The sequence below is a fragment of the Athene noctua genome, chromosome 11 (genome assembly GCF_965140245.1).
Source record: "Athene noctua chromosome 11, bAthNoc1.hap1.1, whole genome shotgun sequence".
Taxonomy (NCBI): Eukaryota; Metazoa; Chordata; class Aves; order Strigiformes; family Strigidae; genus Athene; species Athene noctua.
Window position 1 is genome coordinate 13,736,730 of NC_134047.1, and position 24,674 is coordinate 13,761,403.

The 24,674-nt window shown below is 58.2% G+C and overlaps 3 protein-coding genes across 8 annotated transcripts in view; 1 reads left to right on the forward strand and 2 right to left on the reverse strand.

Moving 5' to 3' along the window:
• Positions 1–135: 135 nt before the first annotated feature.
• On the forward strand, positions 136–3,694 carry ERCC6L (ERCC excision repair 6 like, spindle assembly checkpoint helicase). Its single transcript, XM_074915398.1, has one exon. The coding sequence runs from the start codon at positions 191–193 to the stop codon at positions 3,692–3,694; it is 3,504 nt and encodes a 1,167-aa protein (XP_074771499.1). The 5' UTR covers positions 136–190.
• A 2,667-nt stretch (positions 3,695–6,361) lies between these two features.
• On the reverse strand, positions 6,362–7,551 carry PIN4 (peptidylprolyl cis/trans isomerase, NIMA-interacting 4). Its single transcript, XM_074915327.1, has 4 exons — positions 7,467–7,551; positions 7,322–7,392; positions 7,071–7,190; positions 6,362–6,537 (listed from the first exon to the last, which is right to left on the reverse strand). Exons 1-4 carry the CDS (start codon positions 7,504–7,506, stop codon positions 6,379–6,381), a joined length of 390 nt encoding a protein of 129 aa, XP_074771428.1. The 5' UTR covers positions 7,507–7,551; the 3' UTR covers positions 6,362–6,378.
• Positions 7,552–10,593: 3,042 nt separating this feature from the next.
• NHSL2 (NHS like 2) overlaps positions 10,594–24,674 on the reverse strand; it is a 32,460-nt gene continuing 18,379 nt past the window's right edge. For 4 of the 6 annotated variants that reach the window (XM_074915165.1, XM_074915167.1, XM_074915162.1 and 1 more), the window contains exons 2-8: positions 17,972–18,124; positions 16,960–17,096; positions 16,603–16,807; positions 15,534–15,665; positions 11,996–14,197; positions 11,758–11,890; positions 10,594–11,301 (exon numbers count right to left, since the gene is read on the reverse strand). In XM_074915165.1, coding sequence (XP_074771266.1) covers positions 10,989–11,301; positions 11,758–11,890; positions 11,996–14,197; positions 15,534–15,665; positions 16,603–16,807; positions 16,960–17,096; positions 17,972–18,124 — 3,275 coding nt within the window. In that variant the 3' untranslated portion in view covers positions 10,594–10,988. Of the gene's footprint in view, positions 11,302–11,757; positions 11,891–11,995; positions 14,198–15,533; positions 15,666–16,602; positions 16,808–16,959; positions 17,097–17,971; positions 18,125–22,247; positions 22,312–24,674 lie in introns of those variants that run through there. The other 2 variants (XM_074915163.1, XM_074915166.1) reach the window with 2 other exon arrangements.

The following is a 24,674-nucleotide window of genomic DNA, read 5'->3' on the forward strand; positions in this document are numbered from 1 at the left end:
GGAGGTGCTGGCCTCGGCGGCGGAGCAGGAGGAGGCCGAGGAGGCGGAAGGCTTCGTGGATGTGTGTGGCAGTGGCCTGCTGATCTACGGGGAGATGCACGGGAAGCTCTTCCAGCACCAGCGGGAAGGCATTGCCTTCCTGTACCGCCTGCACCGGGAGGGTAGGCCTGGCGGCATTCTGGCAGATGACATGGGCCTGGGCAAGACCATCCAGGTCATTGCCTTCCTCTCAGGCATGTTTGATGCCGAGCTCATCCAGCACGTCCTGCTCATCATGCCCACCACTCTGGTCAGCAGCTGGCTGGCAGAGTTTGCCCGCTGGACCCCCGGCCTGCGTGTCAAGGAGTTCCATGGCACTAGCAAGACAGAGCGCACCAGAAATCTGGAACGGGTCCAGAGGAAGGATGGCATCGTCATCACGAGCTACCAGATGCTCGTTAATAACTGGAAGCAGCTTGCCACCAGCCACGAGCAGGAGTTTGTCTGGGACTATGTCATTCTCGACGAAGCACATAAGATCAAGTGCCCCTCTAACAAAACGACCAAGTGTGTGTATGCAGTTCCTGCAAAGCATCGCCTCCTGCTCACGGGCACCCCAGTGCAGAACAACCTGCGGGAAATGTGGTCCTTATTTGACTTTGCATGCCAAGGATCTCTCTTGGGAACGGCCAAAACTTTTAAGATGGAATATGAGAATCCTATTACTAGGGCAAGGGAGAAGGATGCAACTCTAGGCGAGAAAGCACTAGGGCTAAAGATATCTGAGAATCTAATGACAATTATAAAGCCGTATTTCCTCAGAAGAACCAAAGAAGATATCAAAAACAATCATGCTGACAAACCAGATGCTCCTCTTCCTGAGAATAGTGCTCCTGTCATGCCATCTCTCACTAGGAAAAATGACTTTGTTGTGTGGGTGTACTTGGCACCAGTGCAGGAAGAAATCTACAGGAACTTTCTCTCTCTGGATCACGTGAAAGAAGTGCTGATGACAACCCGATCACCTTTAGCCGAGCTGACTGTTTTGAAGAAGCTGTGTGACCACCCCAGGCTTCTGTCTGCAAGAGCATGTGTCCAGCTGGGCTTGGAAGAAGAGCAGTACTCTGAGCAGGATCACGAGAGTGAAGCTGGTATGCTTTCAGGTGCTAATAAAATAGATCATCTCTCTGATGAAACTGTGATTCAAGAGTCTGGGAAAATGCTGTTCCTTGTAGGACTTCTAGAAAGACTGCGAGAAGAGGGACACAGAACCCTGGTATTCTCGCAGTCGAGGAAGATGCTGGATATCATAGAGCATGTCTTGTCTCACAGACAATTCAAGATCATGCGTATTGATGGAACGATAGCCCACCTAACAGAACGGGAGAAGCGCATTAATGCCTTTCAGAGTAACAAGGACTATTCTGTCTTCCTGCTCACTACACAAGTTGGTGGTGTTGGTATAACCTTAACAGCAGCCAGTCGAGTAGTGATCTTTGATCCCAGCTGGAATCCAGCTACAGATGCTCAGGCTGTAGACAGAGCTTACAGGATTGGGCAAAAAGAGAATGTAGTCATTTATAGACTGATTACCTGCGGTACAGTGGAAGAGAAAATATACAGGCGACAAGTATTTAAGGATTCGTTAATAAGGCAGACTACTGGTGACAAAAAGAACCCATTTAGATATTTCTCCAAACAGGAACTAAGGGAGCTCTTCACGTTAGAAGATACTCGAACATCTGCAACTCAGATTCAGCTGCAGTCTTTGCATGCCACCCAAAGAAACACTGATCTGCAGCTGGATGAACATATTGCTTATTTGCACTCCCTGGAAATGTTTGGAATTTCTGATCATGACCTGATATATACGAGGGAAATAGCTCATGAGGAGCAGGTTGAGAGTGAAGAAGCCCATCAGTACATTCAACGGAGGGTACAGAAAGCCCATGAGCTAGTTCAGTTAGAGTCTCAGCTTAGAGACCAGAGGATAGAGAACATCAGAAATGTTTGTGAAGAGATGGGGCAAAGACCACCAGAATTGCCTTCCAAGCCAAAGAAGTTGTCTCCAAAGTTGAACAACATAAATCGCTTTGTTTCACCACCAGTAGCTGATGAACATGAAAATGATGGAGTTATTGATCTTACAGAGGACAAGGACATCCAGATTCTTAATGTCAGCTCCACAATGACAAGTTTGACTATTAACGACTTGGATGAAGAGAAACTGGCACAAGATGTGTCCAGTATGGATACAGAGCTGCTTAATACCAGCCAGACAGTGAAACAATCCAAAGTGCAAGAATCTGAGCAAAACCTTGAATCAAGCATTATACCATCACCTGGACTTCATCAACTTGTTAAAGAGAGTCAGAGTCTCAAACAGGAACAGAGTTCCCATGTAAATTCAGATAGCCTGACTGAGGCAGGGAATGGCCTGTCTGGGTACGATCAGCATTCCTCTAATGAGTCTGGTATGGCTGATGATCCCAAAAGGCTGAGAGATGCAGAAACGTCAGATCAGGTACTTGACCCACCTGCTGCCTTGGGGACAGATAAGAATGACACTTCTGAGCTAGCTTTGGCTGCGGCAGTGCCAAGTTTATCAAATGTTATGCCAGAAATCTGTGCTGGGCTCCAGAAGTCTCGTGTGTTGGAAGCCAGCTTGGAGGATATGTCTGTGCCATCTCTCCAGGATGAAGTTGACTTCAATCTGGTCTTGGAAGAGTCTGAAGATGGATGGCAAGATGCCTCAAATAAGGAAAGATCACTGGAACACCCAGAAAAGGAGGGCTTCCAACTAAAAGCAGAAAGCTTTTGTAAATCTCCAACAAAAAAATCTCCAACAAAAACTTGGCTAAGTGAGAACAGTAACTGTGGAAAACCCTGTCACACAGCTGAAGAAGAGCCAAATAACTCCCTGCAGGGGAGTGAAGCATCAGAGGAAAGCATTGGTGCCTTTGCTTTTGGTAAAAAGAAATGCTTAAGAAGAATTGTTTCCGACAGTGAGGATGAAGAACATTCTATTATGATCTTGGAGGAAAACCAGTCTGAAAAAAGGCCCTCTCCCTTGAACAGCCCTGTACATCAATTTCTGGAAGGAATTAGTGCATCCACTCCTAAATGTGACAGAAGTATGGTAAAAGACATCTTTTCTCCTGCACTAACTAACAGTGGTAACAGGTCTACTGCTTCCAGGCGATCTATAATCAACAAGGTGGTAGATGAGTTTGAGGAATTAGGAGAAATGGGAACCACTGATGATGATGACAGTGATGAAGAGCACAACAACCTTGTGGAAGAAGCAGCTGAAGAGTGTAGTGGGGAATCTGCTGAGCCCGAAGAAGAACCTGCTGGAGAAACACTTGATACAGGTGAAGAATCTTTCCATCTAGACAGTATGTCCTTTGAGCAGTCTGAAGCAGATGAGACAGAGTCATCTCAGGAGGAATCCACTGGTGATGCTGAGCTGCAGTCGGGTGAGCATATAGACTACTTCACCCAGGAAAGCGTTTCTGAAAAAGAGGTTGGTCAGAGTTCCTCTCCTGCCATAGGTGATTACAATACCTTGGTAGTCAGTGGGAAGAAACTTAAAGATGATGGAAAATTACAGGAGGCGTTGAACTGTTTCCTGCAAGCGCTTGACATAAAAAGTGGAGATCCTGAAGTTATGCTTATGACTTTAAACTTGTATAGACAGCTAGCCCAGAAATGAAATATGTATACTTTCACTGAGCTCAGTCTTACTTTTTCTCATTAAATGTTTTTCTGAACTACATTACCTTTTTTTTTAACTAGCTTAAGACTGATGGCTGCAATACACTTCTGTCGTGATGACTGAACAAACTGAGCAACTCCTGTGTGAGGAAACAGTCTTAAGAGTCACCTGGTGGGTGCTGGGGAAGGGACTTCACTGTGGACTTGGTTCACAAAGATTAAAATGGTTCATGCTCCTGTCTGATTATTTAATTTTAAAAGTCTTCTTTATGTCTAACCCCCCCTCCAAACTTGCAGCCCTGGCTTCATCTTTCTGCCCTTCAGATCCTGACACTGCCTCTCTCCTGAGAGGATGCTGAGGGTGTGGTTCCATGGCAGCTTCCCGCAGTCCAAACTCAAGCTGCTGTAGTTCTTCCCTCCTTGACTTGAAATATGCTGATTTGTCTGCCTGAACATTACCCACCATTTGGGTGAGCTGGATGTGGGTGCAAAGGAGAGAACAGAGATACTGCAACCTGGTTTTAAGTTGGTCTGAGAATGTATTTGCTGTGGAGGAGAAAAAAAAAGTTGGTTGCTGCTATAAATCCTCCAAGCAATGGAGGCCAGCACACCATCTGCCTGGTGCCAGGTCTGACACCAAATGTGGCACTGCAGAAACCCTTCTGCTCAAATCCCTGCCAGACTGCAGTTGCTGTAGAAGGGGTATGTATGTAGGTGCAGAAGGATGGGAAGAGAAATTAGACCTTGACTGCTGCAAAGTGCTGAACTCAAACCTTTCAGTATTGCTGGAGGAGTCAAGGGCTTCAAAGGAGACTCTAGTCTGATGTCTGGCCCCTTCACCCACCCCCCCCCCACCCCCCCCTCCTCATATCTTTATTTCCCTCCGAGTAGCACAGTGAAAGACTGCTGTCACACAAAGGCAGCGGGAGGGGGAAATACTGGTTTCAAAGTTTTGAGCTGCTTTTCCTCTAACCTTCTTCCCACATACAGTTTAGCTGTGGTAGATGAAATATTTCTCTCTGGTACTGTAGGCACAATGAAGCTATGAAGTGGGTTTGTAGTTCAGAATCATGCGAGCTAAAAATCAGAAGAACCTTGTTTTGGCTTTTAGCAATGCTCTGCTCACCTGAATTGCCCCTCTGCCACCACAATGAGATAAACTTGGCCAGGGTATGCTCATCACTATGACTGCCTTCTGTAGGGTCTTTCCTTGTGACAACACAGCAGAGAATTTTGATGTTTCCTCATGTCATGTTCATGTTTAGTGTCTAGCAAGTTTTCCTTCTGTATTACAGTGTGATAGCAGGGGACACTTGCACCTTGCTGAGTTTTGCATTTTTTGGAGAGGAAACTGGTCTGCTGAATTTGAATCCTTTGTACTAGGAGACATGACAAACAAACAATGATCCTGTTGGTACAGGAGATGCACCAATGAGCTTTTGCTAATAGGTAGAACAAAGCTCTGGTAGCCTGGAAACAAGTAGTTTATTAATAGAGCATTCCTTAAATGAGGCCACATCTGCTCTCATATTGTAGAAAGGCCTGTCTGCCTTTCATAACAAAGTATTAATGAACTAGAGCTTTGCAATCATTTGTTGGTGCCTCTGAGCTTTCCATTTTTGTAACAAAACACGCCAAAAAATGAGGGATGAGAAAGACCTGCCCTGGTTTTGGTCTCACTTCTTCCTTGTATATGATCTTGGGAAGGGCCTTTTGTTCTCTTTGATGTTTTCTTCCCATCTCTGAGCCCTCTGACATGGCACATTGCTATCTTGCAAGCAAAGCTGGTGTCTGTTTGCTAGAGATGTGTACAGTTTGAGTGCTGCCTTTCAGCACGAAGGGGATCACTGCACTGGGATATTTATTGCTAGGATCCAAGAGGTAATGTGCTGTCTCATTTGCATCAATTATTCCATCCTTCAGGTAGTTTTACCAGAAGGATGAGGTGCAGCCTGCTAGGCTTGAGACGTGTATGGCACGCCTAGCACAAGCAAGCATTTAGTGGCTCTCCTCTCATTCAAGCCTGAGTTACACAATTTCTTTCCCCAGCTTCGAGTGGATAGAATATAGCTTTAGGTATGGGTAAGTTTGTATCGGGGAGGACCCCTTCCCCAAAATCCCCTTCCTCGCCTCTGCCCAGCCAGGGTGCCTCCAGCCCTGCCCTGACCCACCCCTCTGCTGGCCAACGGCAAGAACAAGCTGCCTGCCTGGGGCAGTGAGCACTGGCTCTAGCTGCAGGGGTACCTGCTCTCTACCACAAGGACTGTCCTAAAGTCTGAGCTCTGGAGCAGAAACTGTAGCATAGGAGCTGCTGGTGAGGCCCTGGGGAACCGCGCTCTCACTTTCAGCATCATTTACATTTGCAGACAAAAGTCTAAGCACCTTATTCAGGTGGACAGATCGTTATCTCTGCACTTGGGGAAAAGCAAGAGGCTGGCCTGCCAGGCAAAGCAGATTTCAACAACTGTGAAAAGCTTGTTTCACCTTTTCCAGGGAATGCTTTACCTCTCTAGGCATGGCCCTGTTCTCTTGTCAGCTGCAATCTGTGTGTCCCGCCACAACAGCCAGGACAGCTGGCTGCCTCCACGCACGCTGCTGGTTACAACTGACTGGTTCCAAGGTCAAGGTGTCTGGGAAGTTCTTGAGATTCAAGCAGTCAACAAGGTCATGGTCATTCACATTTTATTTTCTGCCTTCCACCATGATAATGTGGTACCCGAACTTCGTTTTGACAGGTGGGTCTGTATACACTGGCTTGTCCATGCTGCTCACAGGCAAGGCGAATGCTGCTTCCTGGAAAGGTCCCACCATGGAGCCTCTGGTCATCCAGCCCAAGTCTCCCTGGAAGAAGGAACCATCAGGCTTTAAGCTTTGAGAATCTCACTGCAACAGTGGTTTTATCAGCAGGGAGGGTGTGCGATGTGGCAATGGGACAAGAAACCTGTCTTGGCAGTAGGCACCACTGTGAGGGAGGAGACCACAGGGAAGAGCTCCTCACAAAGGGCTGCCTCAGCAAGCACTGGCTGGCTAAAGCCACGGCAGGTTTGGGCTCTCCTCTCCCCACGTGCTGGCCTGCTGCTGTAGGACTCATATGCCTCAGCTCTGCAGCAAGGAAGCATTTACAGCTGAGCTACAGGCACCTGCTTGTGCCTTTGCCTAGGAGTTAAGGCTGCCCACAACCAGTGTTCGTGCACCCACTGGGGGTGATGGGCTTGAAGCTATTGAAACAAGCTGTTTGAAGGCACCTGGGAAGGACTTCCTAGTAGCAACCTCCTTCAGACACACCGTGATGGCCAGCACGGGACCAGGTTCTCCCGAAGGCAGCTGTCCCCTCCCCCGAGCACGCCCGCCGAGGCTGCAGGCCCAGCACGTACCCCTTGCCTGGCTTTGTCCTCGCTGTACTGCGAGGCGACTTCGCTGAAGCGCAGGCCGGACTTCAGCTTCTCCATGGCCTCCATGGCTTTGCCGTGCTTTTCGCATAGTATGTGCCGAACCTGGGAGCGAAGCGGAGCCGTGGCGGGCAGGGCAGGCGGGCCGGGCCGGCCGCTGGCTGCCCGTGTGCCGAAGGAGGAGCGGGGAGATCCCCGGGGGACCCTGCCCAGCCCCCGCCGCCCCCCGGGCTCACCTTCACGGCGTTGCCGCCTCCTTTCGGGCCCTGGGCTTTGCCCTCGCTGCTGCCGCCGCCGCTGTCGCCGCCTGTGAACGCAGCGCCCTGAGACCGGCCCAGCCCTCACCACCCCCCGGCCGCCGGTGCCCCCAGCCCCGCTCACCCTTGCCCGCCTTGCCGCCGCCTTTCCCTTTGGGAGCCATCTTGCCGCCGTCAGGCCGCGCCGAGGCCCCCGGGCTGTCCGCGGCGCGCCGGGATGGGGCTGCCCCTGCCGCCGCCTCCGCCCGGCGCCCGCCCGGCCGCCCCAAGCCCGGCCCCAGGACCCCGCGCCGGGCCCGGGCCCGGCTGTGCCTGGAGGCCTCCTGCGGCCTGGGCCCGGCGGCCGCCACCGGCTGTCCCGGGAACCCGACCCGCCTGTGCCCTGCGCCCAGCCGGCACCCCGGGCTGACCCTGACACCCAGGGCTGTCCCCCGCACCCACACAGCACCCCGGGCTGTTCCCCGACACCCAGGGCTATTCCTGGCACCCACCCTACCTGCTCCCAGGACCCCAGATCGGTCCCCAGCCCCGACTGCCCTTAGCACACGTGCTGAGTCTGTCCCCAGCACCCACCCGGCAGCCTGGGCCTACTCCAGCAGTCCCCTGGGCTGTCCCAAGCACCCATCCCACCTGTCCCCAGGACTCCTAAGTCCGTCCCCAGACCCCCACACCATCCCCAGCACCTACGCTGGGCTGTCCCCAACACCCTGCAGTGTCCCTGTGCTCACCCAGAGCCCTTGGGAACACACGAGTGCGTGGCAGACACTGCCAGAGGCTGTGGTGGATGGGGCTGTGTGGGCCCCATGCTTGCCAACATCCCCTTGAGTCACCCGAGGGGTGTCAGGGGGTGCCTGTCGCCCCTTCCACAGCACCCTTCCCCAGGACTCTGGTCGCTCTTGGCAGCCGCAAAAACCAGCACGCACAGGCAGCCGTCAGCAGGGAGCAGTTTACCAAGCTGGCGAGATTAAAAAGTACAACATTCAGAAGTACGCACCATGGCGGGCCGGCCCCCACCCTGCGGGACCAGGGGTTGCACCGCTGGCCGGCCTCTCCCCCAGGACCGCGAGCTGCGTTTCCCACAGCGAAGCAGCTGCAGAAATGGTTCTGCATCCACAGCCGGAGGGAGGAGGAAGCAAGTGGCTAGGGATGAGCTCTCAGCCTGGAACTGGCACCAGTAAGAACCCATTCCTCTGGCCAGGGAAATGAGGATCTCCATCCCATGTCCTGACCCCTGGCTCAGCAGCCAGGATGCACCCTGGACCTCCTAGACATTTCTTATCCGGTAGCAGACGACCACTTTGCCTGCCAGCGGTGCTGGGTTTTTGCAGAGGTGCCCCTGCTCCGTGCTTGTCCCCAGCCCACTTTGCGGCTGCCGTCCCCTAGCCGCCACCTCCGCCACCACGTTTCCTGAGCAGTCATGTGCAAAATGTACCAGTCCCCAGAGCTCCCCTCTCCCGTCCCCAGGGCCCCATCCCTGCCATGCCAGCACCCTGCTGCCAGACCTGGGAAGCAGCAGGAGGGCTGGGTGCTGTGGGATGGAGATGAAGCATAGAAATCTGTTAGAGCTTTTTTTTTTTTTTTTTTTTCCTGAGTTTCTCAGCCTGGATCTTAATTACAGGCTTAAATCTGCAACCCCGGGAGAGGGAAGGGAGCAATGTGCAAGTAGGAGGGAGGGGAGGGGGAACCAACCACAGGGAGCGCTGAGCCTCTTTTAGGGTGAAATCCAGCATGGGTGTGTGGATGGGGAGGAGTTTGCAGAGGGCTGTGCTTCCTGGGGGTGGGCAGAGACCCCCCAGACCAGCTCTGGCCCCTTGGAAGAGCAGCTGTAGCACTGCCATGGTATCTTCCTTTCCTCACTGCTGCCCAGACCCAGCTGCATCACTCTCTCCCACGCACAGGAGGGCTGGGGCATGCCAGAGTTTGCAGAAATGTATCAAGATTAATAAAGCAGAAATTTTTCTAAATCCTGTTTCTTTGTCAGCCACCCTTTCTCTCTTGCTATAAGCACACAGCCATGCTCGTGCTCTGAGCTGGGGCTGGCATTCCCTCTCATTCCTGCCCTCCTCCCAAGCTCTGCCCCGACCCCAGCAGCTGTCCCTGCCCCGCTGCCCCTCACTGTGGCCTCTGTCATTGACAGCTGGGGCTCCCACGCTGGAACCAAGCCAGGAAGCAGCAGCTGGGGGTGAGGGGGGTGAATCCCACCCTGTGCCTTCTGTTGTGCCCCGGGTGAGGGCTGGCAGTCCAGCCGGGGGGATATGAAAACCACCCCTTTGGCAGGGCTGGGCAATGTGGCTGTGCCAGTGCTGCATCTCCCCATGCCACTGCAGCACGTGCTGCCTCCTCACAGGCACACACTGTACAAGGCCCGCTAGATGCCTTGGCAGCGTGTCCTGGCCCACGGACACTCAGGGGAACACGGTCTGGGGACCTGCGTGTGCCAGGGGGATGGTGGTACTGCCAGCAGTGGTCTCTGGACAGCAACAGGGTGCAGCCCCTGCTTTGCCAATGGCACTGGCACGCATCCTGCTCGGCCCCGCACAGCTCCCCTGCAGCCAGCGGGCACAGCTGGAGCAGTGGTAACCCCGAGAGGGACCCCGGGAGTCACCTGGGAGGTGGCTCAGGTGACCTCTGGCTGGGTTTGGCCAACAGCTTGGTGGCAACCTAGGACTTCCAGCAGCTAATGTGGCAGATGTTTGCAGGCGATGCTACTGCAGGGCACTTTGGTGTGATGCAAGAGGCAGAGCTGGGGAAGGGCATCCCCAGGCAGTGCTGGTTTGCCACAGCCCTTCCTTCCCACGGCGGCAGGGCCACCCACACCCAACATCACCTGAAGTCAACAGCTGGTGCAGGACCCAGCAAGGAGCAGGGAGGCTGGCGGGGAGCAGGGAGGCTGGTGAGGCTCCCCAGGGCTGGTGGCAGAGGCGACCCTGGGGTTTGATTTTGGACCAAGAGCTGAGGAGCTCTGAAATGCAGCATTTTGGGGGCTTTGGAGGGGCTGGGTTTTGGCTTGAGGTCATCGCGCTGGCTGTGGACGGCGGGGTGCCTGTTCCCCGTGCGACAGGGAGGATGCTCGGGACGACAAGGGGGAACCGCTTGTGGCTCTTCCAAAGCAACCTCAATTTCAGCTGGCCCCCTTATGTCTTCCCAAAGTACATCTCCATGTATCCAGCCGAACTTAAACCCGTGATCTTTGCCTGGGAAACTCAAGGTACAATGTCAAATGAAAGAGAATAAAACATCATCACCACGTGTGCATTAGAAAAGCCATTTAAAGTACCACATGCCGAAGTGACCAAACAGTTTCAAGCTAGCTTCGCTGTGGGCACTGAGCGACACCGGGGGCTGCAGTCCTGCTCCACTTCCTGAGCAGACGCCTTCGGTCCTGGGAGCTGGCTCAGCCGGGGACGATCCCAGCCACAGTGCCATCTTTTTCCTCTTGGAAAGGGCCCAGCTCCTCCAGAGACATGGGGGCTTGGGCTCCAAACGCAACCTCTCCACCAGTGGCTCTCCAAGGAAGAAACAAAAGCAGAAGAAAACCCCTGGCGGGACACATGGACTCACCCGGGCAGCCAGGACACCCCTTCCACAGCAATATTCCTTCTGCAGCCATCTCCAGCCCTTCATGGCCATAAGGGACCATACAAGATTAGGGCTGGCTTTTGGGACTGTTTGCACCGTCGAGCTCAGGGGCAAATTCCATCATGACCCTCCGAGCCAGTGGGTTTGTGGTCTTGAGCAGTTCAGCAGCAGATGGCCGGGTACCGGGGCTGGTTTTGCTGCTCTTCTTCTGGAGCAGGGCTTTAAAGTCTTCATTCCTGCTGGAGGACTTCCCGGTGCTGCCTGCTACTGCTGGAGAATCGCTGGTTGGGGAGCCTGAAGTCTTTACAGGTGAGTGGGAGTTGGGCCGGCTGCCAAAGGTGTCACCAGGCTCTTTCCGGCCCAAGACCTTCCTCTTCGACCTAGGCACCAAAGAGACATGTGGTGAGAGCAGCCTCAGGCGGGAGCCACCGCTGCTCTGGATGGGGTGAGGTCCTACAGCAAGCGGCGTGATGCCTGCCTGGCTGTGGCTCTGCCCGCTCCATCAGGGAGAGAAGACAACCCATGTGTGGCAGGCAATTCACCCCTAGCTGCTGGTAAACACTCTCCAGGCAGCTAGGTCCAACTTGCCCCAAGGCTGATGGAGCAGTGGACAACCCCCCCCTGCAAGCTGGTGACCCAGCCTGGCCACAGACTGCATGCTAAACTCTGAAGTGCTTGAGGCAGCAACAGCCAGGTCCCTAAGTGTGAGCATTGGTCCTGGTGTGGAAAATTTAAGGTGGTGTGGTGGGAGGAAAACTGCACTTGGCCCTGTGACTGTGGCAGGATGCAGCAGGGATGGGGGGCTGTGCCCACCCAGTGCCACGCACCAGCCTTACCTGTGGATCACAGTGAAGAGATCCTCTGTGGTGCGGGATGTCACGAACACATCGTCGTCCTCCTCTGCGATGGAGTCAGCCGTCTTGTCGCTGACGAAGCTTTTTTCCTCTGTGCCAGCCTCCCCTGAGCTGCCTGTAGGCAGGGAGAAGGCGGCAGCCGTGAACTGTCCTGTGTGGGTATGGTGGCACCCCCCTGTCCCTGGGGTGAAACCCATCATAGGATTGGGGAGACCCTCACCTTGCTCTGAGGAGTGGTCACTGGCTTGTGCTGTGCCCAGGGCCTCTGGGGACGGCGGCTCCTCAGCGTCAGGGTCGCAGCAGGTAGGGTCAGTGTCCAGCGTGATGATGGGGCTGGGGGTGGGTGGCTGGTCCCCCATGCCAGCTCCCAGATGTGCCGGGGTTGGGGCGAGCGGCAGGTAGAGCACGCTGGGTTTTTTGGGCACTGGCGGCGGCACCTTGGCCTTCCTCCGCTCCCCCTCGCTGGCACCACTCCACTCTGGCCGTGGCTCATCCTCCAGGCTGCCCTGCGAGAGCCGCCGGGGTCCTGCCAGGGTCAGGGGCAAGGGGGAGTCCCCCGGGCTCCTCCTCCACTCCCCTTTCCGCAGCACCACGAAGCCATCCTGAGGCAGCCCCTTCTCCTTGGTGGCGGCACCTGGTGGGGACGTGGGGGACAGGGGACCCTCCTCCCGCAGAGGTGGGGGCTTGGGCAGGATGATCGGGGGCCGCTTGGCCAGTGGTGGCTTCTCTGCCACAGGTGGCTTCACCTTCCTCTCTGGCCCCAGGCAGGGACCGCGCGACAGCTCCTCAGCGTGATCTGGTCCATCAGCATTGTCCTCTGGCTCCGAGCGGCTGATGGAGCGGAGGCGGACGGAGCGCAGGTCGGACTGTGTGACCACCGGCATGATGGGTGTGATGGGGCTGGTCTTCTGGGCCAGCTTGGTGCCAAAGGTGGAGTCGGAGTGGTGCCGGCTGACCTTCGTCTTCCCTTTCAGGGAGATTTTCAGCCCTGAGAGGTCGAGGTGGGCGGGTGGCGTGAGCGGCAGGTCGAAGGACAGCCTGGACTTGGGGCTCCTCTCCATGGGGGATGTGGGGGGCAGTGAGGACTTCCTCTCAGGGACAAGTGGCCTCACCCGCACCTGGTGCGGGGAGTGCCCAAGGATGGCAGAGGTGGGGACGGTGGGCGTTGGGGTTTCCGACTGGCTGGAGTACCCGCTGGATGGGGACATCAGCCCAGTGGGCCTGCCTGGGGAGGAGGTCTTGAGGTCTGCTTCGGCGGAGAGCTGGGAAGGCGTCGTGGCCCTGGAGATGGAGGGGGATGTGAGGGACTCAGAGCTGCCCCGTGCCTTGGTGCATTCGATGGCTGTGGTCCCTGTGGCTGTGCTTGAGCTGGAGAGGGACCGGTAGGGATCGCTGGCCTTCCAGTCCGTGAGATGCCACTGGTGGGGGGTAGCCGTGCCGTCGGGCTCCCTCCCCACGCTCCCCTGGGGGTCAGCATGCACCAGCCGGTGCCCCTGGGGCTCCGGTGGGATGCACAGGCTCTTGGGTCGCTGATCCTTGGGCAGTGGTGAGCTGGGCCCCGCGGTGGCATCCTGCCCCTCTTTAATCAGAGAGACGCTGCGTGTGGGCGGCGAGGGCTTCTTCTTCGCCTTCTTGAGGGAGATGCTCTTGGAGCGCCGCCGCCGCTGGCCCTCTGGCTCCAGCCCCAGGGAGATGTTGTCAGTGCTGGTGCTGCCCTCAGAGCTGGCGCTGGGGTAGCCCAGGGCGTAGTTGGCACTGCCCCGCCGGGTCTCAGCGTACGCAATGTCCACCGAGCAGAGGGAGCCCGAGTCAGTGGGCACTGACAGCGACCGCTCGCGGAACCGGCACCCTGCCCGCTCCACCTCCAGCCGTGCTGGCTCCACAGCTGGCTCCGGCTCCTCCTGGCCTCCTGGCAAGAAGTTCACCTTGGCTTCTCGGCCCTCACACCTCTGGCCACCCCCGGAGGTGGAGGGAGACTCAGGCACTGTGCTGGAAAAGGAGCCAGGCCCATTGCTGCCTGCACGCTCCTCTGTGGCAATGAAGAAGGAGGCAGCGGGTGAGCCTGGGCTGGGTGATGGGATGGAGCCACCTGGAGAGGCACAGGGGGGCCCCTTGCCCTGGCTGGTGGTGGGGCTGGAAGGGCTCCCGTAGCCCAGGGTACTCCAGGATGGGGGGAAGTGGGTGCCCTGCGGCCCGTTGCAAGCACTGGTGCAGGGGGTGGCCGCACTGTCCATGGTGGCGGGTGGCTGGCAGCAGCGGGCACCGAGATCACTGAAGGTCTTCCTCAGCGGGGCAGAGAGGGGCTGGTGGGGACTGATCTCCTGGGGTGTCTTCCCCCCACTTGTGGCCTCAGGCACGAAGCTGCAGGAGAGGGACTCGGCAATGGGCACACGTGTGTTGAGTGTGGGGCCGTTGGCACTGCCTGCAAGGAGAGACAGCCTGGGTGAGCATCGTCCTGCTTCACTCTCTACCAGCAGGTTGGCGGCACGGTCCTGCTCCGTGTGCCGTGGGGCCAGGACTGGTCCCACCCTGTGGCTGATCTCTGGGACTGCACCTCTGCCCAGGCATCAAACATGCCCAGGCAGACTGGAGGGGACAGGCTGACAACCTCTCTTACCAGATGCTCTCCTACCCCCTGTATTGGCGTGGCTATAACCCAACCGGGGACAGTTCCCAGCCTGTGTCAACCCTTGAGTCTGGGATCTGATGGCTGGGATGCACCATGGACAACTTAGCAGCCATGGCAGGAGTGAGAACATTGGCCCTATGGTCACCAAAGTGCTGTCCCATGGTGGGGACAAAGATGGGGACCAGGAAGTGCAGAGCAAGGCATTGCCACCTGGGTTGGGGAGGGACACGATGGCTCACAGTGCCACCTCATCTCAGAACTGCTTGGATAGGGAAGCACCCGGGGGTCCCACTCAGGGCACACCCAGCAGACCAGGATGCTCAAGGTTGCAGTGGGTTGAGGTCTGACCATGTCCAAGGGAGGAGCCATCATAACCTTTTGTCCTTGTTTTATCACTGTCATGGGGAAAAACCTTCCTCCTACCCGGTGACAGCTCCCCCTGGTGCAAGCTGGTGCCATGGCTTCTCCTCCTCCTGGCCCTACCTGCCTCTGAGAAAGAGGCTGGCTCTGGTTTCTCTACACCTTCCATAGGGGACAGCATGACAAAGCCCTTGAGCTGGTATGTCTGCTGTCCCCACAGGGTCCAACACCAGTCTGTGGCCATGCTGGGAGTGCTGCAGGGACCCTCAGCCACACAAGTGCCCTCAGCATGCCAGCATAGGCCAGCTCACCAGCCCCAGCAAAGACCCAGGCAGGGTGTGTGTCCCACAGCCCTGGCACCCTGAGGGAGGTCTGCCCACCTCTGGGGAGGGTGGGCACAGGGCAGGAGCTGCCAGAGCTGAGGCTGGGTGATTCCTGTCACTAGGAGAAATTTTGGTGGCCTTCCTGTCCCGTAAGTGTGCAGGACCCTGACCTGGGGTGAAAGGGCTGTCCCCAGTGCCCTGCCAGCCCCAGGGCCAGCTCAGAATCACCAGCGTGCCCAGCACCTCTGTGTCTCAGGAGGGAGCAGAGCCAGCACAGTGGCCTTTACCTCCCCAAGGCTGGGGCATCACCGGGGAGCCCATCTGTGCCCAGGCTGGCTACCAGCCCCCAGGGTGGCTCTGCCCACTGTCAGTGCAGCTCTGGTGGGTGCCAGCCCTGCCCAGGCGCTGCTGGAGCATGAAAGTGGCTGTGCAGTTCTTGCCGTCACCTTGGTCTCGCAGGGACAGGTTAGGGAATCCGATAATGGTCCGTCTACGCCGCAGGGTGGACTTGGGGTTCATCGCGGTCTCTGTGTTAAACAGGGAGTGACGAGCACTCGCGTGCCTAGCAAAGTGCTGCCCTGTAGCCAAAACAAACAGGCTGTACGCAGCGGTGGCAGGAGGGGCTGCCGGGGTGGGGGCTCGGCCCCCCTCCATCACCGCGTGTCCCCCAGCTTGAGATGCTGACTGCAGGCAGGAGCATGGGATGGCACAGGGTGGTGAGCCACATGGGGTGAACCACTGGGGAGATGGAGGCACAGCGGGTGCTGCCAGCCAGTGGGAGGACAGAGATGCTGCAGATGGAGGTGGGATGCACGGGAAGCTACAGAGACCGGCCCCGCCCTGTGTGACAGGCTCTGTTGGTGTTGGTGAGGCTGGACCCTGCATCACTGGCCTTCATCATTAATGGGTCCAGCAGTGCTGAGCCACACTGGGGACATGGACATGAGGAACAGTGGGGCAGGGAGAGGGACCAGCATGGTCCTGGAACACCTCTCTGTTGTGGAGAGAAAGGGCGGAAAGACATCTTTGGCCTTCAGAAGGTGCACCTTGCTCAGCTGCTGTCCCCAGACTGACCTGGGGGCAGAGTGAGGCACTTGGGTCTGCAAGGACTGGGCAGGATCGCACTGCTGGGAGATGCAGCCCCAACAGGATGGATGGACGGACGGACAGACAGGTGCGACACACTGGCCACAGAGAGCACAGCAAGAGCCAAGGTGACAACAAAACCGGCTGGCTGGGCAGCACAGTGGAAACAAGAAACTGGACGGCGGTGTGGCCAATGGACCAGACACACAAAGTTGCAGATGGCAGGAGAGATGGCCGGGAATGACAGATGCCAGATGTTCCCTGGTCTGCCCCCAGTGCCTGCCTGGCCCACAGGGACACAGTCTCACAGCCCCAGTCCTGCCTCCCACCGCCCTGCACCCCATATCCTGCCCACAGTGCCAGCTTGGTGCTGGGGTTGCCTCTCGCGCCTCTCCCCGCCAGTGTTGTGCTGTGGGGGTGCTGCCCTACCCGAGACATTGATGGGGACGATGTTGGTTTGGATGGAGCAGGACTGGTGCCACTGCTTCTCCTCCACGGTGGGCAGGGGGAAGGCCCTGGTCCAGGCTGGCTGCTTGTCTGGGCTGGTAGGGAGGCTCAGGGAGGTGTCGGGCAGCCGAGCACCGAGTGCAGTTGTGCCAGCAGTCTCCTCTTCGGTTGCTCGCCGGCTTGGGGGCTGTGGAGGAAAAGGCACGTGACCCACCAAAGGGACAAGGGTATGACACAAATAGCTCCCTCCCAGCCCTTCTGCCCAACTGCCCGTGCCAGTCCCGCTTCTCTGGGCGATGCTGGGGCTGTACTGCCCTGCCCTGCTGCCCCGGCACTCACCATAAGCACAAACTCAAGGCGCTTAGCAGGCGGGGGTCGCGGCGACGGCTCAGGGGGGGTGTCGGGGGGCAGGTGGCCGGTGGCACGGAAGGTCTGCCCGGTGACCCTGCTCTCGGTGTACTGCTCCTCATACTCCTCTGCAAGAGAAACGGCACCTGGGACCCTGCTCCAGCCACGGGCTGGGGGTGGAAGCTTTGCTCCCAGGGCAGGAGGAACACGAAGGCATGCGTGGCTGGCCCCAGCTGGCTGTTCCTGGCTAGCTGTCCCCGGGCTGGCTGGCTGTCCCTGCTCAACACAGGCAGCTCAGGAGAGGTGGGGAAGGGGGACCTCACGGAGGAATGCTAGGGCTGGGGGGGAGCTGAGGCAGTGCTGAGACCCCAGCAGCCCGCCCTGCTCCTCCCAGGGAGGCTGCCTGGGAATGCAGTGGGTCCTGCCGGGGACAGCCAGGAGGGAACTCAGTGTCTCCCCATCCTGTAATTGTTGAGCTAATTAATGCCGGTCGTTATGGTCTGGCAGAAACCAGGTCTGCTCAGGCTGACTTAATGAGATTACAAGCTGGGGGAAGGCTGGGCTGCTGATCTAATCGATGCCTGCAAAGCATCCGAGCTGAGGCCGCGTGATGGCTTGGTTAAGAAATTGGAAACAAACAAAATCAGCAGCCACACTGATCCAGTTAGATAGATCAGATCAGCAGCTGGGTCTCTGAGGCCCTTTTGGCCAGAACTGCACCACGGTGGGGCTGGAGGGTGTCCAGAAGCCCCAGCGACTGGTCTTGGCCCCAGTTGCTTTGCTGCTTGCAGCAGTGACTTGGGAGCAGAGATTGGAGGGGGTCTGCTAGAGGCTGGGACCCCCTAGGGACCCAACTTCTACAGCTTGGCAAGGTCTGAGGAGTGGCTCGGACACATGCACATGGGAGATGACCTTGCTGTTTGCATGGCAGTCGTGTACCCAGGGAAGCACCCATCCCTGCCACCCTCACCCACCCTGCCGCTGGCTCCTCTTGCTCCGCTACCTTGCAGCAAGCTCTGGAGGTTGAGCTGGGCCTCCTGGTGCAGCTGCTCCATGCCCGGCGGGCGCCCAGATGCCAGGAAGACATTCACTGGCTGCTGCCATGACAGCTTGGTGTGGGCGGCTTTCTTGTTCTCGAGGTCCAGGTTAGAGGTGGCTGCAAGCAGGAGGGAGCAGGGTGAGAAGGAGGAGGTCAGGCAGTTTTCCTGTGAGCACTGCCGCAGGCTGCCAGCTGACACCGCACCGGTGCAGCACGCTCATCCTGTCCTAGGGCTCTCCAGGAATGCAGCGACTGGGATATGTGTCCCATCCCAGAAAAGCCACCCCTGCAGGCTGCTGCTGGGTGGGACCAGACCCCATCACTGCCACTGCTGCTGCTCTGGGGGATGGACACTGTCCCCGCAGGCTGCCAGAACAAGTCAGAAAGGAAGCAGGGTGAAATTGGGGAAGGAAGCAAGCCCTGTTGCCCTGGGTGACTGCTCAGCTGCTCCTGGGTGCAGGAAAAGCCGCATGCTCCAGTGAAGCAACCTCCTGGCCGCAGAAGAGCAGAAGTTGCAACTGAAAAAGAGGGAGCGAAGGGAACACAGCGCCTTTCATCACACTGGTTTCAGCCTGCTCAGCGAGGTTAACATGCCCTGCCCTGGCGGTGGACACCCTGCAAAGGTCTCCTGGAAAGGAAACCTCTGCAGGGATGGGCCAGGCACTTGGCTCGACCCTCTGAAACACCCACACGTATAGGAAAGTGCCTGGGAGAAGGATCTGGGCTCACCAGGGAGCTGGACATGCTGGGAGCTGAGCAGTGCTCTGGCAAACAGGCTTTGCCATGGGCATCCCTGCAGCACCGGGACCTCCACTCCGGAGCTGCGCCAGGCCCGAGCAGATATGGGTTTCCTACCCCATGCAGTTTTGCACTGGAGCCAAGGGAGTGCTGCCGCTGGCACGCTGCCTGCCGAGCGCATCCAAGCCCTGACCTGGGCAGTGAAGGCAGAGAGCGGGTTTGTGAGCTTTAAATGGGGTTCATGGATGACCAGGGTCTCACCCCTGGAAATTTAGGGCTAATCCTACTCCAGCTGCCCCTGGTGCGGGCAGAGAGATGGCCGCTGTTGGCACCGGTTGCCGCACAAGGTCCTATGCCCCAGTGTCACCCATCAGGCTTGTATCGCCCCCAGGGACCAGGGACTTCACCCTGTCTGGTAGCTGGGACGTTGCACCTCATCAGCCAGCACTGCTTCATCCACCTGGCCAGGTGGATGCACATCCCAAGTCTGACTCACATTTTGCAAGAAAGAGCAGCAAGCACAGGGTGACAGGGGCCGAGGACTTTCTGAGGACACTGGGGGTGCAGGCAGGCTCTGCCTGCATGCCAGCCCTATCCCCATCGGTCGAGGCACTCCCATTATCAGCATGACAAACATTTCCCCTCTGCCACCTGCAGCGTGTGGGGCCACGGGGTGCCCATCCCCAGCAAGCATGCCACAGCCACAGCTGCCAAAACACAGCCACCTCTGGCCACAGCACCCTGCTTCATGCCAGACCCCAGACGAGGTAGCTCCAGCAATCCCACTTGCCTGGGTGAAGGGTAACGGCCCCAAAATGGGGCCAGGTTCCTCAGCACAAGCCATGTCCCCCACCGCGTCCCCCCCCAGTGCCCCAGCTCACCCGGCACTGCACCCCAAGCATCACCCTGCTGCCCGTGGGTGCCGTCCTGCCTGTGGGTGCTGTCCTGCCCACCCTTCCCCCCAGCTCCCGCTGATCGAGCAGCAGAGCCTGCACAACGCCCAGCACCCGAAAGCAAGGTGCCACGTCCCTAGCCTAGTTACTTTTATAATTTGTGTTACCATAACGACGTGCCTTAACACCAGGCTTTTTTTTTTTTTTTTCCCCTTTCTCCTTTAAATAATTTGACTCGTTTCCATATCAACCAAGAGGTGTCTGGGCGTGTGTGTGTGTGTAAACCCCGCTGAGGCTTTGCCCAGCTGCAGAGCCCCATGCCAGAGGGCTGGGCCATGCAGCCAGGGAAGCAGCCCCTTTTCTCATACAGGGATGAGGCTTTTCCTCCTCTCGCCTCCCAGTTTGGTGCCTGCCAGGTGGTGATGCCTGGAAGGGACAGGGGTCCTGGCAGGAGCCCTGTGTCCTGGCCTCTGGCTCACCCCGTGTGCCCAGTTGACCCCTGAGGATGGGAGCCAGGAGTGTGGCTGGGCAGGGGCAGGGTCGGGGCATCTCCCTGCAAACCTGACCCACATGTTCACCTCTGCAGCCCCCAGCCCCCCAAGCCACTCTCTTTGGTGAGGTAGGGGATCTGCTGCTGCCCTCATTTCTGAGCACACCCCAAGGGCAGGTCCCACACCCTGGCTCACTGCACCCTTCTGCCTGACTCACACAGACCCAGCCTTCGGCATTGGTGGGTGCCGATGCTCCTCGCCTTCTGCCCACATGTCCCCCGGCATCCATCCCCACCAACCCCTGCAGACCCTGCAGCAGCTACGCAGTGTCCCCCCAGGACTCGGGGACACCCCCCAAAGCACAGCCCCTTGCTGCCCCCTCCCCACTTCCCCGAGCCGCCCTATACTGGCATCCTCCTGTGGGGCAGCCCCCCGCCGCCCTCCCCAGAGCCGCAGGACAGAAGCTTACCTCTGCAGCCTCAGCCCCACTGCTGGGGCACCCCCAGGCACCCACCCTGTGGGCTCCAACCACGAGGGCAAACCGCAGCACCGAAACCCGGGGCCGCCCAGAGGCAAAGCGGAAGCGTGTCCAGGCACCCGGCGAGGGGGGGCCCAGCACCCTGCCCTGCTCAGGCAGGCAAGAGAGGGCAGCATGGCCAGCTACAGCTGGGCAAACGAGGAAAGGGCAGTGCGAGGTGGTCAGGGGAGTCCCTGCCCTACAGCGCTTTCCACCCCTTGCAGACACACTTGTTTGGGAACACAAGTGAGCCGGTGCTGTCCTGAGCTGGTGCAGGCAGCAGTGCCGGCATCGCTGAGGCGCTGGCATGGCTGGTTTCATCATCCCAGCAGAAGCAGCAGCTGAGGAGGAGACGGCGTGGGAAAGAGTAGATGAGCAAAGCATCCCCCCACCGGCCCAGGCACCTCAAACCTGAGGGGCTGCACCATGCACTACCCTGCCCACAAAAGTGAGCATCACACCCCAGTGTTTTGGCTTTCGCTCCTCGGGAGCAGTCACTCGGGGTTTTTTGGACACAGCCCCGGCAGCCGCTCACGACCCAGCATCACACGGTGGCTCTGCGATGTGGTGTGAGGAGCCAGCAGCCCGGCTCACGGCAAGGGCCGATAAAGCGGCACTGTGGCCAGCGGTCCCAAGGGCTGGGCTGTATTTGGAAGCAGCCTGGTGCAGGCTTGGTGCAAGAGCAGGTTTGGGGTGCCTGTGCAAGCTGCGGCTGCCACCCACATCTGTGGGGCTCAGGGTGCCCCAGCCGGGCCAAGTGCCCGGCAGGAACAGTGCTGCCAGAGCAGAGCCTGCTGCCCTTGGCGGTGACCCTCCTGCTAAGCTTATCGGTGACAGGCTCAAAATACAAAATGCCTCTGAGGGGGCCCCCCACCCCGTGGCAAATGCCTGTGGGAGGTGAAGGCTGTCCTGGGAAAGCAAAGCTGGAGAGCCAGCTCCATCCCAGACACCCCCAACATTCTTGACCTGAGCCTGGCCAGCCTTGCTGCCAGGGGGGAAATTGAGGCATGGCTGCTGGGGAGGCTCACCCCACAGGCAGTTGGCCTCAGCTTCCTGCTGGCCCCTCCCTGCCCTGAGGCTTGCAGAGGGGAGCAGGCAGCAGCCCCAGCTCTGCCTGCAGGCAGGCACAGGCAGGCATGGGCAGAGGTGTTAATGACAGGTGGCTGGAGGCCAGGGCTGCCAGAGGCTGCTCCCCGTATGTCCCCAGGGGCTTTGTCCCCTCTCAGAGCTGCAGTGAGCTCTGCTCCTTGCCCTGGGGCTGGAAGCAAGGGCAGCATCTTGCTGGGATGGTCCCTGCTGGGCTGCCCCAGGCAGAGGTGCAAACCAGCACCATCAGCCACATCGGGTGCTGCTACCTCTGTGACAGCTTGCAGAGTCTTACTGAGCGTGAGCGAGTGTTCAGGCTTGGGACGCCACAGCCACTCCGAGTGTGTAAGAACCAGGCTGAAACCAAGGGGAGCTTGCTCTAAGGGAAGCTGAGCTTCACTCTCTCATGGGAGAAAAGTGTCCCTGCAAGACCCCCAGCCGCAGAGCACAGAATATGTGCCCTCCACGAGCATCTCCCCAAGTCACCCCCACTCCACGCCAGCAACCCTGTTTACCTACTGCCCAGGCATCCCGAATCCACAGGGAGATATTTGACAGAGCCATCAGGAGTTGTTTCAATTCAGGCCGAAGCTCCCGTGAGATGACACCTCTTGCTCGAGCTCACCGCCAAACTTTTCCTTCTCAAGCTCGCTCCAAGCTCACAGGAAGCGCCGGCAATGCAGACGGTGCCGCTCGGCCCCTCGCTGCTGATGCAGAGGTACCACAGGAGTGATGTAACGGCAGCAGCAGGCGATGCACCATTAGCAGAGCAGCCATGGCAACGGGTATCGGCACAGCGGCAAGCCAGCCACCGCTGCCGGTCCTAGCACACCGGAGGATGAGGACTGCGAACTTGGAGGCTGAGACCGATCCCAACAGCAACCCAAATCCCGCCAGCAGGAGCCGATGCGCTGCAGTGGCGGCAACATATGCTGCCGGCTTCGAGCAAGCGCCCCGGCCCGCCACCGGCACTGCGACTGCTCGCTCCCAGCGCGTGCGGCTTGATGACATTCCCTGTGGTATGGAGCCAAAGCGCACGCTGCTCTGCGATGAGCAGAGAGGAAGAGAAAAGAGCAAACAGTGGGAGCTGGCAGTGGCTGCAGAAAGTGCCTCCTGTCCCAAGCTCACCCCCTGCTGAACTTGGACCCGCTGGCCCAGCTGCCCTGCTGGGATGCGGAGTGGCATCCACATGCATGGCAGCTCCAGGGCGGGATGCTGCCCAGTCCGAACGACATCCCAAAGTGACACCCCACTAAATATCCACACGCCCAATGCCACGAGGGAGCAATGCTCACTGGGCAGACCTGTCCAACTTGCCGCGCACAGGCTGGAGCGTGCCCAAGATCAGCCCTTGTTTGGGCAGCTGACGTACTGTGCCCTGTTCAAACCTGGACCCTCCCCGGGACATCGTCCCTCTGTTACACATCTTGTGGGCATATGTCCAAGCCCTCAGTGAGGCACGGCCATCCTTACAGACGTTTGACCTGCTGGTGGTTGAGGCTGGAGGGGCTGGAAGCTTTTTAGAGGGATGGCCATGCCAGGAACCCGGTGTTGCCCTGCACAGCATGTCTGCGTGTTCCTCCACAGGTGCCCAGCAGGATCGTGGGGCACTGAAGAATAACATCACCCTGCTACACCAAATCTGCCAGAGACTCTCAGTTCTTCTCACTCTCCCTGTTTAAAATGCCATCAGATGATTTTTATACTGACAGGAGATAACGGCACTGCAGAAGCTGCTGACAGGGGTGGTGGTTTTGGTAGCTGTGAGGGTCACTCAGTTCATGGGGAGAAGGCTGGATTATGTGAGATTTCTATTAAAATCACTAGCAGCAATACAGCCAATAACATCACCGTCCCTCAGTAGGGCTCAGAGTTAACAGTGTGCTAGGGCACTCTAACTGCTTGGCCCTGTGATGAGATCTGGTAAAACAGATAAAAGCCCTCTTTCTCCAGCCAGATCCCAACTGATCTATCACCTTTGCCTCATGCCTGGTGAAGGGCAGGACCAGAGGGGACACTCATGCCCCTCATGGATGGTGTCAACTGTGACCCCAGACAGACAAGCTGGGCTAGCTCCTGTGGTGGGGTGCCCTGCTGCAGTGGGAGCAAGGTGACAGGGAAGAGCTGATGCTGGTCAAAATCCCCATGAGCTGTGGCACTGCTGGCTTGGTGACTGCCCTTGAGGCCAGTGCGGAGCCTGGCTGGCAGGTGGGGGCCACTGGTGAAAAGCCGCGCTGGGTACATTTGGCGCCGGCAATGTGAGCCAGGACCCTGTCAGGGAGTTTTGGCAGGCAGGGGAGTTGTGTGTGCTGTGGGGGGAACTTGGCCAGCAAGCCCGGCACAGGAGGAGCCCCGGCGCACCATCCGCTTGTGCTGTGGGGATGGGAACTGCCCGCGGCCACACTCGCAGCGGGGCTTGGCCCAGTACTGCAGCCGGCCAAGGTGAACTCATGCTGCTGCCTGCCAAGGGGCTGAGAGCCACCGCTCCCGAGGATGGAGCAGAGCGCCGGTACCAGCGGCAGCTGCTCTGGGCTTGGCCACGGGTGCTCTCATCACCCTGCCTTTGCAATCCCGGATCCTGGCTCGACCCCAGTCCCTGCAGCAAGCCATCAGCCACGGTCGGCAGAATCAGGCCTCTCAGAGCCCTTCTCCCAGACCTGCCGTGGCTCCGTAGCAGCGTGGCTTCCTCCTCATATCACACCGCTTACTCTCACATGCTTCCCAGACAAGAAAACAGGCGCAAGCCTTTCCCAAGGGCCTCAGGAAACCCAGCGCGGCAACCTGCCAGCCCCAGCCCCAGCCGGTCCTTGGCACCCCAGCACAGCATCACCACACACCGTGGCCAAGGGCACACCTAGGCCCAGGGTGGCCAAGGCCAGCTGCCCGAGGGTTTTCCCCCGGTGATGTCCCCAGCCTGGCCAGGACTGTTTGGTGGTGCATGG